The 19,325-nt window shown below is 35.4% G+C and overlaps 2 protein-coding genes across 3 annotated transcripts in view; one reads left to right on the top strand and one right to left on the bottom strand.

The window, feature by feature from the left end:
* Positions 1-13,307, bottom strand: part of TBCK (TBC1 domain containing kinase) — a 165,164-nt gene extending 151,857 nt beyond the window's left edge. For both annotated transcript variants that reach the window (XM_016223615.2, XM_016223616.2), the window contains exons 1-2: positions 13,065-13,307; positions 6,121-6,341 (exon numbers count right to left, since the gene is read on the bottom strand). In XM_016223615.2, the coding sequence (XP_016079101.2) occupies positions 6,121-6,313 (193 nt within the window). In that variant the 5' untranslated portion in view covers positions 6,314-6,341; positions 13,065-13,307. The remainder of the gene's footprint in view (positions 1-6,120; positions 6,342-13,064) is intronic.
* Positions 13,308-13,602: 295 nt separating this feature from the next.
* The window catches only part of AIMP1 (aminoacyl tRNA synthetase complex interacting multifunctional protein 1), a 28,731-nt gene continuing 23,008 nt past the window's right edge, over positions 13,603-19,325 (top strand). The window contains exon 1 of the mRNA XM_016223632.2: positions 13,603-13,677. Within this exon, the coding sequence (XP_016079118.2) occupies positions 13,676-13,677 (2 nt within the window). The 5' untranslated portion in view covers positions 13,603-13,675. The remainder of the gene's footprint in view (positions 13,678-19,325) is intronic.

The raw sequence follows: 19,325 nt of genomic DNA, 5'->3' as shown, positions 1-19,325 counted from the left end.
TCCTTACAGCTATCTAGCTATCTCTCCTCAGTCTACTCTGTAGACTGGCATCTCTTCTACTCAAATTTAAAATGTTTCTAGTTGCCCTATCTTTGATTCTGGGTCTTCACATTGTGTTTCTCCTCATTTATTACCAAGGCCGGAAAACTCTCAAATTTTATTTCAAGCCCAGAACTCTATTCTGAATTCCAGACTTGTACAGACAATTTCTCACTTTAATATAAAAATCACCTCAAACTCAACAGAACCCAAAATGATCCTCTAGTTCCCTTTAGTACTATTTCAGCAAACAGTACCACTATCCTGGCAGCTGCTCCAGCCAGAAACTTTGGAGCCATCTCCTTTTCTCAAATCCAAACAAAATGTTCTGGTATTTCTGTCTCCCAACGGTTTCCAGAATCTGTACAGTTTGCTCCATCTGCCACAATCTGGGTCCAAGCTAGCATCATCTCTTACAGATGACCACAACAGTCTCTTAATTGGTCTTCTCACATTAATTCTTATTCCTTTCCAATATATTTTCATATTAAAGTCTAAATGATAAAATAATAATTAATAAATCTGAATATGTAACTTCCTCTCTAGCTTTATTTTTTGTTATTTTATCTTTTGTTCAGCAACTTTCATGCACACTGGCTTTCCTCCCTGCTTTCTGCCTTAAGGTACTAGCACATGGATCCCCCAAATTTAAAATGATCCTCCCCATTCCCTTCTCCCAGTTAACTCCTATCATGAAACATAGTGGTTAAGAGCATAGACTATTCTGTCTGGGTTCAAATCTTAGGTTTAATACTCATTAACTCTGTCACCTTGGGGAAGTCTACCCTACAGTTTCCTCCTCTGTAAAATGAGGTAAACAATAGTACCAACCTCACAGAGTTATTCTGAGGTTAAAATGAATTAATATATAGTAAGTACTTAGAATAGTGCCTGACACGTAGTAATCACGATCTAAATGTTAGCTATTAATATTATCCATTCCTCAGTTAAATGCGACTTCAAGAAACCCTTTCCTGGTCCCCCCAAATCAGTTTGCTCCTCCTATAATATAATCCACTCTACATTATACTTATCTTTTGTAGCACTTATCTCAACTCTAAAGATCTGCATTTATTTGTATTTAATATCTTTGTTCTCCACTAGATAATAATGACAGGAACAATGTTGGTCTTCTTCAAAATGCGTCACCAGTGTCTAGAATGGCACCTCAAAAACATAAGCATCTAATATAAAAATACTTGTTAAATGAGTTATCTTGAGCTAAGGCATGATGCGGTCATTAGAAATGAATAAGAGTCTCATATGATGACAGTTACTCTCTAAACAGAAATCTGTCCTGTGGGGAAAAGTACATGCTTATGTTGTAAACCAGGCACAATAATACCCCAACAGCACTGATTTTAATACAAAACAAAAACAATAGGATTTATTAAAACATGCACATTCCATTAACTAATATTTTTCTTTTGGATATTCATAAGTCTTCATCTCTATGAGAGATTTCCAAAGTGTTTGGTATTATCCTAAAATTTGTCAGGCTTCTTCTGGAAACTCCTTCAAAATATCATAAACCAGAGTTTGCCAAAGCTTTAGGATTCTATGTAATTTCAAAGCATTATTTTAATGCAGCAGAGTTGTGATCCCCGGTAGAATACCAAAGTTTCTCCCTGAGGTAATGAAGTGTATACCAAAACACTGTTTCTAATACAAACCAGTTTTTTCAAGAAATCATTAGAGAGTTTTCATCCTGTAACTCTGGATTGCTGTTTGAAAATAACTTCTGTTTGTTATAAAAACAGCATAGTTTCACAGAATAAAATATGACAAAATATTTAGGAATCATGTGCCAAATATAAATCAGCAATGTAGCGGGTTATTTATAAAAAACAAATGTGACACGAAGATGAACTTTAAAGAGTAGAACATATAAGAACTGTGAAGTAATCTTTGTTCTAATATCTGATGAGTGCCAAGTATCACTATGTTGTGCATAGAGCCTGAATTTTATGTTTTAAATCAATTATAAGAAATTGAAGATAGTATAACATTAAGCAAGAAAGATAATAAAGGAGTTGAGTAAGAGAGGACTAAAAGAAAAATCAGGTTTTTTTTTTAACAAAAAGAGGTAATTTGTAAATGTGTTAAGGTAATCTGAAAGGTTATTAGAATACAATTACTGCATCATTCTTTTGTTATTCACAGTAATGACTGAGACTAGCTCAATTTAAATAAATATTTATACAGTACAACTGACAAAAAAATTCTATACTTAAGATACAATATTGTTACTAGATCACTGTGATGGTCAGTTTTACGAGTCAAGATGACTAGGCTATAGCCTCCAGTTATTAAAATTCAGGTGTTACTGTGAAAGTATTTTATAAGTGATTAAAATCTATAATAAGTTTACTTTAAGTAAGGAAGATTATCCTAGATAATCTGGGTGAGCTGGATTCAATCAGTTGTAAGGCCTTAAGAGCAGAGGAGAAGCTTTTCTGAAGAAGAAATTTCACTTATGGACTGTAGCTCAGCCCTTGCCTGAGGGCTCAGCTTCTTTCTGGATTTCAGATTTGCCTACCCAAACTCTACAGTCACATAAGCCAATTCCTACCAATTAATATCTTCGTATATATATCCTACTGGTTCTGTTTCTCTGAAGAAACTCTGAACTAATATAGACACTTAGGTTGAAATTATATGCAGCTAGAAATACAGAATAAGTTATCTTATATGTCCTTAACAATTCTATTATTCTCTACCTGAATTTCAAATCTATTAGTTAAAATAATTTTGTTACTAATTTCACTAGCAATGACCAAAAGATTTCTGGGTAACAAATACCAAATAAAATGGGATGCATTATAATTTACAACCTTCACTCTGCTTCTAAACACTGCTGAGACTTCAACTTCAAAAGAAAAAGATTAAATTTGTTAATTTTAGTATTTTCATGCTATATTTGCCTTTTTTATTTTAAGGATATTTTCCTCAACTTTACTTTTATAAACAAAGATCTCAAATTCTAATAAAATGCCCACTATTCTTGAGATTACATACCTCATCCTGTTGAGTTAGCAAGAAACTAACATCATCTTGAATCAGTTTTGAATGATCTACAGAAAACAGTGAAAGTCTGATTTCTGAGCTAACCCAACATGTGAAAACATAATGTTACTAAAACAGACCATATGTCACATGTAACTCCAAACACAAAGGGGAAGGTGGGGGGCAGGGGAGTAACAATAACAAGATGTAAGATATCTGCATAACAAGAAGAGAATAAAGAGGAAAAGGAAACCCAAATCAAAATTCTTTGAGAAGGCAATTTAGTGGAGTCCAAACCAAAATCATGTATTGTTACATCACTGAAAAGTGTATTTGTTGGGTAAGAAGACTGTTAAGTAGAAACTTTCAAATTTTCCAATAAAATGCAACTGAAATGAATGGGATGCTTTGCAACAAACAGACCCTCACTTAATAATGTATTCTAACTCAGTTATTCATCCCTTATGCATACAACTTTTCAAGACAATGAGCACTGCCAATACAAACAAGATAATCAAATTCCCTGATTTTTTGACAATCACTGATATTTCCATTCCAGGCAGCCAAACTTAAACTGTATGAATTTTATACATATCCATGACTTATGTTAACCTAGAAGAGAGGGCTGCCGAGATCTAGGAGCAGAGCAAGCAGGGGAAGCAGAGTAACTAGCAACACAGTGGACAGGTCTAAAGGGACAACCCAGATTGTTGAGCTGGCTTCAGCACTAACAGAGATTAAGGGGATCCATTCCTACCTGACATTGATAACTAAAAAGGTTTCTGTGCAAAGTCAACAACAGTATGTCATAAGACTTTTCCTGGTTCAGTGTTTACAAGGGCTCATTTAGGTAAAGGAAGGAAAAGGAGGAGCTCAAGAACTATCTAGAGCTATTGAGTCAAGTATCCCAAGAAAGAAAGCCTAGGGAAAACTGGACAGAGGGTAAGGCTCCGGTTATATGAACTGAAGCTCTGAGCTGAGTTCCAGACATAATGAAAAGAAATAAAGGGCACTTGAGAATACGGGAATGAAAAGTCCTAAGAACTGAGCAAAGTGGCAAGAGTTTGGGAAGGCAGGTGAAGACAAGCATACTTCAAATTTACAGGTGTAAAATAGCTGGCAAGGTTAATTATGGTCACAGTTACAGGGGATAATGAGGATATACTATATTGCCAAGCTTTGTCTAGAATGACTTTGGAACTGGACCAACCTGACAATTAAAAATTCTTTAGAATTTGTAATTGGATTGGGGGGAGTGGGGGTGTTTAAGGCATTCAGGGATTGGCAATATCAATTTTGCAATGATGGAAAAAGCCCCAAATGATATCTATCATTTTTAAACATTTAGTTAATGTCATCAAAGACATTTACCAAATAAAAACTTTAGCAAAAAGTTTTATCTTTTTTTGCCAAAAGTTCCTGAATTAGTTACTTAATTGTTCTATGCCTCAATATTATAATCTGTAAAATGAGAATAATAATAGTTCCTATTTACTTTATGGTTATGTTATGAAGATTAAATTAAAATACGTAAAGCAGTTAGAATACAACCTAATACATAATAAGTACTCAATACATATTAGCCATTAATAATATTTATTACAAAAAACTTTTTCTACTCAAAGTCCATAAAACTTTCAAAGTAAGTATTTTTAAGACATAGTCCAGACTACATGAAAGTCTTATCACCTATTTTTCAGCAAAATAATGAAGAAAATGTAGTTAGCATTTGTGAGAGCCTTTAATATTAGGTGAAACACATGAAAATGTCATTTTTATATGAAAAAAAGTTCAGTATCAGCAAGTATATTAGATTAACTTTAACAAGTTATTTTATGTTAGAAAAATTAAATTACATTTGACTGAGATGCATCTAAAATAATTTTTAAAAATGTAACCTAGGCATGAAGTTAAGTTTCCAAAAATAATTATAAAATAATTACAATATTGCCACCATAGCCTGGCTGGGTAGCTCAGTTGGTTAGAGCATAGTCCTGATATGCCAAGGTTGCAGGTTTGATCCCAGGTCAGGGCACATACAAGAATCAACCAATGAATAAGTGAACGACAAACTGATGTTTCTCTCTCTCTCTCCCCCTCCCTCCCTCTCTCTCAAATCAATTACAAAAATATTGCTACTATCAACATCTTTAGGTGTTCTGTAGACTGAACATTTGTGTCCCACCCAAAACCACAGGTTGACACTTAATCCCCAATGGATGGTGTTTAGGAGTGGAGCCTTTGGGAGGTGATTAGGTTATGAGTGCCAAGCCTTCATGAATTGGATTAGTGGTTCTATAAAAGAGGCCTGAGAGAACTCTCTTGTTCCTCCTTCCATGTGAGGTTAGTGAAAAGACGGCTATCAATGAAGAAGTGGGCCTCACTATACAAGGGATCTGTTGGTGCCTTGATCTTGGACATCACAGCCTCCAGAACTGTGAAAAATAAATGTTTGTTGTTTATAAGCTACTCAATTTATGGTGTTTTGTTACAGCAGCCTGAATGGACTAAGATATGGGATATGGAAGAACCTGATTATACTATTAAAAAGGCAGTAAACATCTTCTTGGTAAAACATTAACTTTTTAACTTATAGGGTTGAACTTTTCTACTTCAGTTCTCTAAATGGAATCCTATATGAAAAGCTTACTGCAGCTCCAAATAAATAAATGAATAAATAAATAAATAAATATAAAATAAAATAAGTGTCTCCCTTACATTCAAAGAGACAGTCCAAATTATTACTTCCAATCATAAAATATATTCCAATACATTCTAAAGTTTCTAGCATTAAAACTTTAATTTCCTTCTTACAGAGGTGAAGAAATACATTTAAAGATAGGTGGCTTCCCTGAAAGAGAAAATAAAAAATTCTGATTCTGAGAAATATAAATCATTCAGATGGAGTCAGGAAGCCTCAAACGACTAGAGCTTTGACTGGAGTTTTGGCTGGAGTGAAGGGTAAGGGCACGCATGGACACACATACTGACTGCTTCATATATTCGCTGTGTATTTACAACCTAACCAAGGTAACAGAGCAGAGAACACAAAATGGAGAAAAAATAACAACTCACCATGCTTTCCCCTAGAAATATCCACATACTGGCACAGTCTAGGATGGGTGATGGTCTTAAGGATTTGAAAGCGCCCTAAAATTTTGATGGAATTTGGTGTGAGAGGAAGCCCATTGCTTCCACAAACATCATGTGGTAGAGCCGAGGCGAAGAAGGTAAAGGCACCCATTTCAGCATCCTTCAAAGGAAACATCTCGGAGTCCTAGATCTTCCAAGATAATCTGGAAAAGGAAATATTTTTTTTTGCAGATCAACCAAACATTAAGTCAGTGTTTTCTCACGCTGAACATTATTAACAATAAATATATAACTTGGAGGAAATGCCAATATATAACTTGGAGGGAATACCAATCTGAACACTTCAAAGTAAAAAAATATCAAGATTAAAAATTGCAAGATAATATCAAAGAGGAAAAACCACCCAATCATAGATTTACATTGCAGCTCCAAATCTAAACCAAAGACTTTCAATGGCATATAAAGGAAAAGATAGAACATTTCCTCTTCAATGATGCTTGACAGTTTTAAGAGTTTAGAGGAAGTTTATTATATACTAGTTTCAATAAGGCTCTTCTCCTTACCTAAAGCTTGAATAACCCACACACTATCAAGAACTTTTCCTTTTTACAAAGGAGGAAAGTCAAGAAAGAGGAAACAGAGATACCAATCAGATACTTTAAATAATCAGGGACTCTTAATAGTAGTAAAGCTTCAACTGAATAACAGAAGGCATCATAATGTTACTTAAATGACTAATAAATTTTATTTTTGTGCTAGGTGTTTTACATGTGATTTGTTTTAATCCCCTCAAGAATCTTGACAAATGTTATTGCCTCCAAGTTAGAGATAGACGTTCCATGTGTAGATCCCGAGGGGTCCAAATAGCATGGACTCTAAAGCAAATGGTGCCTCAGAGTTGTGTAACAGAGCAGCCTGGAGATTTAAAAACCTGCTCCAAAATCAATCTGACTCACATTAAGGCAACCACAACAAAAAAGGTTCCAAACAAAAAATCCCTCTCATCCAGGTGTATCACCAAAAAGACATTCCATTGATCAAGCACTGCAACCATCCCTTCTCAGCTTTCACAATAATAACCTAGAATTAAATAGGCCACTTTTCATATGTCTGCCCAGAAACCTCATCAAAAGAATTAAAACGTTTTAAAATCTATGAACTTGTAACAAGGAAGAGAACAGAAAAGGGCCATGAGCTGATGAAAGATTTCAAGAAACTGCTGTAAAGCATTTTGCATATGGAAGAGTGCTGACACAAGAAACAGGCAGAAGCTATAATCTGTAATACAGTCAAGAAGTTTGCCCAGGTTCTTAAGATTCAGAGGCTTCAGATTCAGAGAATGCAGAAACAATGGTGAACAGTGGTCAGAAGAGGGTTTGAAATAAGAAAGATAATTTGAAGAGCTGGTGATAGCAGAGTCAACTCTGCCATCATTCCCCCACTAGGCAGTTATATATCCTCCAAGGAAAAAATGGTAAGATTCTTCCTTAAAGAAATTTAAAGTGTGAAAATTACAATCAATAGCTGCTATGGCCCCTGGTGACAAAAGTGAACTCCTCTTAATTCTGGAATTTGTAGGACCCCAGTTAAGATCTGGCTGTCTACTCAACCATTCTAAAACAGAGTATGCTAATCAAAAGGCCTGTCCATATGTGCAAAGCTTCTAGACAGTCTTCCTTAAATCTTAAATAACAAACTGTTTAGGAATCATCAGATAGTTGAGAAAAAAACTATAGCACAAAGGGCAAAGAATAAAATAAATCAAGAAAAAAATCTGCCCTGGAGGCAACCGAAATAATTTATAAAAAAAAAATCCAAAAGCCAACTCTAATATATTTAGAAAGATTTGAGAAGATATTATATCCATTATATAAAACAGGGGGTATGGAAAAACATATTGTACAAAAGAGTAAAAAGTAATTGCCAAGCCCAGCCAGGCGTGGTTCAGTGGTTGAGCAACGACCTAGGATCCAGGGGATCGTGGTTCGATTCCCGGTCAGGGCACATGCCTGAGTTGCGGGCTAGATCCCTGGTTGGGGGCGTGCAGGAGGCAGCTGATCAATGACTCTCATCATTGATGTTTCTCTTTCTCGCTCTCCCTTCCTCTCTCTCAAATCAATAAAGATATTTTAAAAAAAAGTAATTGCCAATATATATGAGAAGATAAATAACCTCAATATTCAAGAAATTGGTCATTACAACAACATGAGAATTTATATCTGCCAGATAGTAACAATTAAGAAATCTGATAATACATATTAGGAGGATATGAAGAAAAAGAATGCAGATTGGTACAATTACTATGGACAACAGTTTGACACTATTTTCCTATTCCATTCCTCCAGAAACTCCTACACACATACACAAGGGGATACATACAAGAAAGATCAGGATAGTATTGTTTCTATTATACTCAAGCTGGAAAAAACTTAAATATCCAAAGACAAGAGAATGGTTAAATAAATTATGGTGCATTTATTTGATGGAAAAGCATACAGGATGGAAAATAAGCAAATTATAGAAACATTTTTTTTTTAACAGCATAGATGAATCTTAGAAATATAATGTAAAATAGGAAAAAGAAGTCACACAAAACTGATGACAATAAAACCATAAAATTCAAACCAAGAAAAGCTAAATAATAAATAACTGAGGAATACCTACCTATAAGGTAAAAATTTATTCAAAAAGTAAAGAAATAATAATAATAAAAAAACTCTCTTGAGGATAGGGTTACTACTGTATGAAAAGCAGGGGTGAGATTAGGAAAGAACCCATAAAAAGCTTCAAAAATCTTGAGTAATATACTAGTTCTTAATTGATAAATTAGTAGATATTCATATTGCAATTATGCTCCATAATTTCTATATTATCTATCTCTATAAATGTATGTGAGCTATATACCATATGTTTCTAAATTTTTAAAAATTATTTTCAAATTTTAAAATGAAAAAAAATGTTTTTAATACAATAAATTGCTTTTTAACAAAGGCCAAGATATTCAATAGGGAAAGGACAGTCTTATTTAACAAATGGTGCTGGAAGAACAAGATATACATAAGGAAAAAAATTAACCTCAACTCCTACTTTATATCTACAAAAATTTGAGATGGATTATAGACACAAATTTAAAAGCTAAAACTATAAGTCTTCTACAAGAAAACATAAAAGAATACCTTTGCAAACTTAGGCTAGGCAAAAAATTCTTAGGCATAATAAAAAAAGCACGAATCATAAAAGATTAACTTGATAAAGTGGACATCATCAAAATTAAAAACATCTACTCATCAATAGGCACCCTTGAGAAAATGAAGGTTCAAGCCAAAAATAAAGAAAATATTATATACATGACATTTTAATCAAATATATTCATATGCATGTGTATATATGATAATAGATTTGAATCAAGAATATATACAGAATGCATACAACTTAATAAAAACAAGTCAATAAAAAATAGGCAAAAGTCTGAAACATATACTTTAACAAAGGAGAGCATACATGTAGACAATAAGCACAGGAAGAAGTTCTAAAGAGCATTAATCAGGGAAATGCAAATTAAAAGCACAACATACCATTTCATACCTCCCAGAATGGCTAAAATTTGAAAGTCTGGCAATACAAGTGTTGAGGAAATGTAGAACTGGAGCTGATATACTGCTGCTGCTGAGTGTAAAATGGCACAAGAACTTTGGAAAATTGTTCTAAAGTTAAAAATATCCCAAGTTTATGACTCTGAAATCTGACTCCTACTAAGGAGAAAAATGAAAATATTTGTCCATAAAAATACTTGTATAACAATGTTCATAGTGGTTTTACTTATAACAGCTCAAAATTGGGAGCAATGCAAGTGTCACACAAGTGAAGAAATAAACAAGTTGTGGCATATCCATCCAATGGAATTATATTCAATGACAAAAAAAGAACAAGCCAAAATATGGATGTATCTCAGAAACATTATGTTGATGAAAGAAGGAGACACAGTAGAGTTTATAATCTACGACTCCATTTAAATGTAGTTCCAAAACTTCTAAACTATAGTGATAAATATAAGAACATAATGCCCTGAGCCAGAAGGATGTGATTGGACAGGGAAACATAGGAACCTTTGAAGTAGTGCAAATGTTCTACATTTTGATTGGGGTGGTGCTTGTCACATGGATGTTTATATCTATAAAAATGCATTAAACTATTTAAAATTAGTAAATTTTAATACATATAAATTTCATCTGATAAAAAATGAAATATAAAACAAATAAAATTAAGAGTATATGAGAAAGGAATTATTATAAAATGAGTGCTTGATGTGATTACCAAATTAGATAGAAGTGTTGGAAAATAAAATTGAGACAATTGTTTAGAACACAGAGCAAAAAAGGCAAATATATAAAAGCATACATGAAGGCAATAGACACAGTGAATCAGTCAAGAATCACCTTAATGAGTTTCAAAAAAAGAGAAGAGAGAAAAACTAAAGAGAATATATTAGGGAAACATATACCTTCAAATTAAAAAATCTTATAATTTCAAGGAGGATAAATGAAAAAATACTCATACTGAGACATTTATTCTAGTGCCTTTGAATGAGTTCATTGCCAGGAGAATAAACTCACACCAAGACATATCATAATAAATTTTCAATGGATCGCATGTAACCAAAAACTTTAATAATTTCTGAGAGCAAACAAATAGTTCTGGCACCAACACATTAAGACAGACTGGCATTCTCATCTTCTCATGAGCAACACTGGAGGTTAGAAGATGGTGAGGTCTTGGAAGATTTGGTTTCTATACCCAGTGAAACTATCAACCATAACAGCAGCATGATAATGTACAGCTGTGCAAACACTAACAAATAAAATTACCACCCACATACCTTTTATAAATAAGTTTCTTTAGCATGTATTCTACCAAAACAGAGGAGAAAACCAAATAATAGATGTTGAGTTAAAAAACACTGCATCTTGCCTGGCAGGCGTGGCTCAGTGGCTGAGCTTGGACCTGTGATCCAGGAGATCGAAGCTCGTTTCCCTGTCAGGGCATATGCTCAGGTTGCAGGCTCAATCCCCAGTGGGGGGGCGTGCAGAGGCAGCCCATCAATGACTCTCTCATAACATGTTTCTCTCTCTCTCTTTCCCCCCTCCCTTCCTTTCTCTGAAATCAATAAAGATATTAAAAATAAAACAAAACAAAAACACACAAAAAACTGCAACTTACCCAAGTGTTCAATGAATGTAACCCAGGATAGAAGCTGTACAAAAAAACTATAATAGGATCTAGTCAAATTAAACAGAAAGTGATTTGGATCCAAAGGGGACATCTTTTAACAGAGAAATGAAATGGAAGCTTCTCACACAAAGAATGAGAAGAGTGGTGAAGAAAGGACAAGATGGGAGGACCAGGTGAAGATAGCGTATGCTCCTCTTCCTCAAAAGAAATCAGAAAGTCCCTTGTGAAAGTGAGGAGGGGTTAAAAACCATATAAGTAGTACACAGTCCAAAAAATAAAGCTTACTGAACTATGGAATAATTTTTTGTGACTGTAGAGGAAGAAAAAAAGAATCATTTTGATGTTAATATTATAATTCTGTAAGTATAGGTCCAGCTAAGGGAAGGTAGGAGTGGATTTGTTTTCTGAAGTGGTAAAGAAAATGCTAGTCATTACTTTCCTCGTTTTACTAAATAAGGAACCAAAATATATTTTTGAAAATTGATGTGAAAAAAATTGAGCTTACATTTATTTAGAATTACAAAACAACCAATATGAAAATTAAGCACTGTGATAACTATTCACAAATTTGCAGAGGAAACTTTGGAATGATATGGTATATCTTAAGAAGTGAATTTTTAAAAGAATTAGTAGTTTAACTAAGTATTCAACACACAGACCTAAAATTAGGTAAGGTTAAAAGTGGTTATCTCTGAAGAATAGGACTGAGGGGAGAAAGGGAGACACTAAACTGTTGTATTTTATTATGCAATCCTTCTATAATACTTGATTACAATTAGATGCCTCTATCACTTAGATACCTAAAAATCAAATAACCAAATGAAGAAAATTCAAATGATTCTGAAAGATACATTTGTTAGCATAAAACATTTCATCAGTGTTCTGCTTTAAATACCTCATAGATGGGTGCACACAAAAAAAGGCTCATGCATAAAAAATACACACACATAGATTTACTCACTTGGCAAGTGGAAAAAACTAGTAGGGGGGAAAAAACAGCTGAGGTGAGAGGTTAGGTGAGAAATAACAACAGTGAGCAATTAGGTTTGAAAATCCATTCACAGTATCTTAAGGATTTTATTTTAAGACAGGTGTTTTTCCAGTTGCCAGGCTAATGATTGGAAACAAGCCACAATCTGTGTCCTCAAAGAACTTGGAGTTGAAATGACTCAAATTGGGGGAAAAGGTTTAAAATGGGCAAAAGATGGTTTTATCATGAATAAAACAGTTTACACATTTCTTCTAGGGCGAATAAAACTAGTTCATTTATTTTACATACTTCCCCTCAAGAAGCTGCTTTTCTGTCCCAAACAAAAACAGGGACAATAGGGCCTTGAAAAACCAACCAGTGACAATTCTAAATTAACTTCCACTTGTTCACTTTCCTCCACTCCACAAGGAAATGACATCTGGATAAATGATTAAACTTTTGCAAACCAGAAACAAAGCAAAGCAATCGTTCCCAACCTCCTTTTTAAATCTTGCTTTGACTAGTGGTTACTTTCAGAGGACTCGGATAAAGGCGTGCAGGAGGAAGGCGGGCTGCAGCTCGGAATGGGCACCGCGCTGAGCAGCCAGCAGCTTTCCAGGTGGGCTCGACCTATCACTGCCGATAGGCGGGGCCACTCGCTGCACCTGCCATTCCTCTACAGCCCCACCCACTACGACAAACACGAGTGGGAAACCCAAATACCTGCCTCAAAGTCTGGGGACGCAGGCGGACACAAAGGTAAGGGGAAGGAGCTTCTACACAGGGCCCCAGGGCTGTCGCTGGGGCTGGTGTCGCCGCTACTGCTTAGTGCACCCGGCCCTGCATTTCAGGCGCTGCTACGAAAGAGGCAGCTCCAGGAGCGCCCCGAGCTCAGACAGCCCTTGGCCTGCGAGCAGTCGGCGGAGGTCCCCAGCTCGGGCCCCGGCGGGGAGCGCGAGCCGGTCATTCCACGCTGACAGCTCCCAGCTCTCCCCGCAGCCTCCACTCAGCCCGGCTGTTTCCTCTGACCTCACAGCCTCCGCGCCTCGACGTTAACGAAAGACCCCGACGTCCGGCATCTTGCCCCTTGCCCAACGTGGCGACAAAATGTCTCGATCAAGGAAGAGGCACGGGAAGGTGGCGTTACTGCAGTGGACTACTGGAAGCGTGGCGTGGCTGCGCGCGGGAAGGGGACCACAGATTTGAAGGCGAATCGGTGGAACGCTCAGGCGTTTAGTCTGGACACCTCGATGGGTCCTTCGTCACTGCCGTCGAGTGCGGGAGGCAGTTCCTACCTGCTCCAGGCTGAGGCTGCCCCGGCGCTCTCTCCGCCGATTCATGTGAGTGACGTCTTCCGAGGGTCCCGGCGTTGGCAGATTGGGGCGGTAGGAGTCCCCCTTCCCTTACTTGGCCTGCGGGTGCTAGCGGGAAGTCCGCTCACACTGGCACCCGCCTGGGCATGGGGAAGCCGGGAAGAGCTTGGGACATTTTGAAGGAGCCAAGTTTGAGAAAGGCGATGCGGGGCCCAGGGAAACGATGCTTCTGCATATTCACAAAGATGTTCATTTTAGGGCGCGCGCGTGTGTGTCAAAGGACTGAGCAGTGGTGGTCGTGGGGTGGGGGCAGACAGGAATTCATTCGGTTATTAAGCGCCCGAAGTATGTTCCCGGCGCTGTTCCAGGCATTGGGAAAAGAGCAATGGACAAAACAGACCAAAATTCATGCCTCCCTGTAGTTAACATTTTATTGAGGACAAATGCTAAACAAAGTTACGAAAAAAACACCATGTTTTAAGTTGTAGTGGTTGCTGAAGAGCAAAATAAAGCAGGGAAGGAAGATACCGATTGAAATTTTAGTGTGGCCAGGGAAGGTCTCACTAAAAAGGTGACTATCTATTAGAGAGCTCACAGAAGTGAGAGAATTAACCATACAGAAATCTTGGTGAAGTGCAGTCAGGCAGAGCGACCATCCTTTGCAGAAGCTGTGAAGCAGAAACTCGCCTGCACAGCAAGAATCTTGTGGATCAGAGTTGAGTCAAGTCGTTAAGCTGGAGACAAAAATCGGAGAAAGTAGGAACAGGTCATGAAGGATCTAGAGGGCATCTAAGCCACTGCAAGGCTTGGAGCAGTGGAGTGCTAGAATCTTTTTTTTTTTTGAAAGACAAGGCTAATATTTGAGCTCAACATTTTCAAGCTGATAATCCCATTTGTCACTAACAGTTCCGTACAGGTTGTCCCATCTGGACCACCTCCACCATCCCTAATGGCATAATAAAATTTAAAAGATCTTGTTTCTAGATTTTAAGAAATTGAAGCTTAAGTATCTCTCTGGCTGCTATCAGACTGAAGGAGACAGGATAGGAGAAAGATCGTTGGGAGGCTTTTGCATTAGTCCAGAGGAGACATGATAGTGGCTTGACTCGGGCTGGTAAGAAATAGACAATCATAGTCTTAGTGTTTTTAATTTTGATATCCAAGAGTATTTATGAATGGTGAATTAATTTTTTTAATTAGGTTTGGGAAAGACTTTAGAAATGAATTGTGTGAGTTTTGGAGTGACAAATACAAGTTAAAATCATGGCTTTGCCATTTAATATTTGAATGAATTTAGACAAATCAGAATTTCTCTAAGTTTATCGTTAAATGGAAATATCTCACCACATTATAAAGGTTAAATGACGATGTATGCACTGTGCCCGTCTCATTAAAGTAGTCGCTATTAACAAGCTCTTGAGAGGCTGCTCAGGGCGTCTAAACTGCCTGACCAGCTATATGCTGGGGGAGGATAGGTTACCCTGGGGCCAAGGTTCTTGTTTTCCCAGTTTTGCCTCTTGCTAGGCATCTGGGGCATCCTGTCCTGGTGAGTTTCTGTCCCTAGTTTCAGTACCTGCCCCACCTAACACAAACCATTTACTCTCAAGTGTCATTAGTTTAGGGAAGATAGGATTTACTAGGAGGCTTCAAACTGCTGTTTAACAAACTGTCTCAGTTTCCCTATTCTGCTTGTCCTGGAGTTTTTCTAGCTTTTACTCTGCTATAACAATTACTGTGCATGTGATTAAGTATATGTATTTTAATTTCATAGTCTTTTTCTTTTATTTTAGCATAGACTAAGCCAGCATTCCCAAACAGTTTTAGAGAATACTAGTTCCAATAAATATTATTAATGGGTGTTCTTTGGTTAGGATTCTGTGGATAAATGCATTGAGAAATACTTCACAGTTATATTCTTTTTTTTTTTTTTAAATATATCTTTATTGCTTTCAGAGAGAGGAAAGGAGGAGGAGAGAGAGAGAAACATCAATGATGAGAGGGTCATTGGTCGAGCCCACAACCCGGGCATGTGCCCTGACCGGGAATCGAACCCCGATCGCCTGGATCCTAGGTCGACGCTCAGCCGCTGAGCCACTTCCGGCCGGGCCACAGTTATATTCTTTAGAGAAATTATAACTTGGGCATTAAAAAAGGTAATTCAAGAATCAGACACACCCAAGTTTCAGTTCTCATTTACTAAGTAGCCACATGACCTGGGGCAAATTAATTTTAATTCAAGTTTTCTTCTCTGTATAATGGAGATAATTACAGTATTTATAGGTGATCCATGTAAAACATTTAGCCAGCTCATAATAAATACTTTACAAATGTTACCTGTTATTATTAACATTATCATCTGTTAATATTATTATTAACATTATTATAATATGCTAGTATGCATATTAAAAGCTGTGAGGAGACTAAGGAAACAGAGTTTTGAAATTCAGTGAGTATGCAGTGTAAAATTTGAAATTTTTCATGCATCAGTTAGCACAAAATAGTGAAATAAGCACTGGGTTGAAGATAAAAGATTTGTCTGAGCTTAATCAATGTTGTTAAACTAGTGTGGTTGCCCTGAACATAACTTCATTTAAAGAAAATTCTACATTAAAAAAAAAATTCCCCAGTTTACTGTGTTTCCTCCAGTTGTCTGAAAGCTTAGTGGGTGCAAAGAACATGTTAAATTTTCTGTCTATAAACTCAGCACATGGCTCAAAGTCAGGGACTATAAGCAAAATTGAGGTCATGAACTTTATTTATGGGGACCTGGCAGGTAACATAAATGAAATACAACAGGGAATGGCGAAATCTGTTTGTCTTGCTTAAAGGCATTTGCATTCACTTACAAGCACTGTTAACCCTGGAAAACAAAGGTATCCCTGATCTGTGTGGCGATAGTTGTAATCCCAACGGGTGAGAGATCAGGAACAAACCCTAAAGAACATCTACATAAAGTACATGTCAAGAATGAGGATCCCTAAAAGATGCCAAGGAAGTAGAAATCAGGTGATAAGTATCTTAATTTTATAAATTAAGAAGATTAAGCAACTTTACTAAGATAACACAGCCTGTTAAGTATGTGGTTCAACCAAGATTTGTTGGCTGTGAATACTTTTTAAAAAAGCTATACTCTTCTGCCAGTGCTAGTGATTATTATCTGTATATTACTAGAAAACATTGGCATAATCTTACACATTCTACTTATATTTTTGAAAAATCTAAATGACAGTTATTCAACGAGTACTAGAAAACTTTTCAGAGCTTCTAATTCTAAAAACAATAATAGCTCTTAGCATTTGACAAAAGTTATGTCAACACATAGACCTGACTAGAAACTAATCCAAAATATCTCACTAGAATTTTTTTAAAATATTGGATCATAAATAATATTGTCAAGATAACTAGTTAGGAGTAGAGAAAAAGTAGACACTGGTTAGCAGCTAGTGTGCTTTATAGTCATTACTAAGTTTTATTTTTGCCACAAAAACTTGATTATTGCCAGAAAAATGACTGTCCTAAGAAAAGATATTTACTCTAATGATTATTCTTTTGTAGTAGTATTGTTGATATTGTGGCAGTTAAAAGTAGCCTAATATATCACTATGATATATAGCATAATGATTTATGGAAACTTAGAAAATTATTAATTATTGCATAACCAAATGAGGACTTTTTTCATTAGTAATCAGAATGCAGAGCATTCTCAAATTTCAAATTCACATGCTCTTAACTTTATGGTTTGATGATTTTTTTTTAATGTACTTTATTTTTTAGAGCAGTTTTAGGTTCATAGCAAAATTGAATAGAAAGCATTCAGTGATTTTTTTTTTTCCTTTTCTTTCTCTTAAGCCAAAACAATATACATCATTCTTATAAAACAAATTTTTTCTTAGTATTCTTGGCCAGTTGTGTGCTTTTGGCAAATTGATATGTGTGGGTTTATCCTGGATTGCTTTGCCTTCAGAGCTAGAGCTGAGAACTGTTATATAACAGTTCTTAGAGATGACCTGCATACGGCATTCAAACTGAAATCTGTTATATCCCTTTGGGTGTTCTTTCTTTGTATAACATTTGTTTAAATAAACTCAAGTCTGTTATCTTCAGTTTCTACAGTTATGATGACAGTATTTGTTTGTAGGGAAAAGTTGCAGAGATTTTCAGTTGACTGTTGTCTTATTGTATTCTCCTGGACAGGAGTCCTTAGATATAGTTTGCATATTATTATTATAAACACAAAATTTAGAATTAATGTAAATATATTAATGTTTATCATCTCCGTGGACTATCCCAAAGAAATTTACTTGTGGAGTAGCCAAGTTAAGTACATTTTCAATGTCAGTCTCTATAATTTATATTTTATTACTTTTTATGTTCTTAACCTGTAAAAAAACAAAAAAATCATACCTAGTGATCTAGAAATTATCATAACAGATAATCTACTATATACCTCACTTGAGCTTGAAGGTGGTGAGGATTATGTAAGTATCCTATCTTCTTTGTGTTCCCCAAATTTTGCTTAGTGCCTGACAGATACTAGCTATGTGGCAAAAGTGTTAAGTATTACTCATGGTATCTCATTTAGTGCCACTCTGAGATATATAAAATCATCTCCATTTTACAAATGAGAAAATTGGCTCAGATAGATTAAGGAAGTTGTTGAAGTTTACACAGCTGTTAAGTCACAGAGGGGCAAAGGGTTTCATCCAAGGTCTGTGTGATTTCCAAGTCCATGTTCTTTTTATTAAATTTTATATTATTTCTCTTGTAATAAGCTCTTAAGATTCAAAATAAAGAGAAGTGATAATAGTATGTATCTCATGGTGTTGTGATGATGAAATAAGTTAATACCATAAAATGCTTAGAAAAGGAGCTGGCAGATACTAAAGACAAAGTAATCACTAGGTGTTATTATTACCTAATAATACCTATCAGGGAACTTGAAATGGCTTCTAATATTATCCATAATTATTTTATATATGGATATTGAATAGCATCACTCATCCCTCTCTAGTCTCAATATTTTAAAACTTTACGGCCTAAATATGTGTTTTCCACTAACATTTCTGTTACGAAAATGTTACCTATTTTTTTCTCTATTTCTCATGTTTTATCTAATTATATGGTTAAAAATAAATTCATTTTTACTGAATATTTTAGGTGATATACATTTCTCAGTGCTGGTTTTATTCACCAGTTTGCAATTTAAACTAGACCTTAATCTACGTAAGTATTTGTAAACTTATAGCCACATATATAAATTATACTTATTTTATAATATATTTACATGTATAATAATTAAATATATAAAATATACGTATACATAGCATATTAGTGTCCTTCAGTATTTAAAGTTAAAACATAAGAATTATCTAAAAGTTGGATGATGTTTTATATGCCTTTTTGTCTTTGTGTGAGAGACAGAGACAGTAAATACATTTGACTCAGTCTTCATTAACCTGTTATTTCCTTTTATATGTGGGTGAGATATGTTTCTTATTCAACATTTTATTGAAAAAAATTTTCATATAGTGTCTTTATAAAGATGTTCAAACTAAATTTATTAGCTGGTTGTTTGTTAAACCATCTCTTGCCAAACTGGAATTATTACCTAGTCTTAACTAGCTGTAATCCTTTTTGTGTTTTCAGTTTATGATAAAAATATTTTGGTTTCACAA

The sequence above is a fragment of the Miniopterus natalensis genome, chromosome 1 (assembly GCF_054644295.1).
Source record: "Miniopterus natalensis isolate mMinNat1 chromosome 1, mMinNat1.hap1, whole genome shotgun sequence".
Lineage (NCBI taxonomy): Eukaryota > Metazoa > Chordata > Mammalia > Chiroptera > Miniopteridae > Miniopterus > Miniopterus natalensis.
This window is presented reverse-complemented; position numbering and strand designations above follow the sequence as displayed.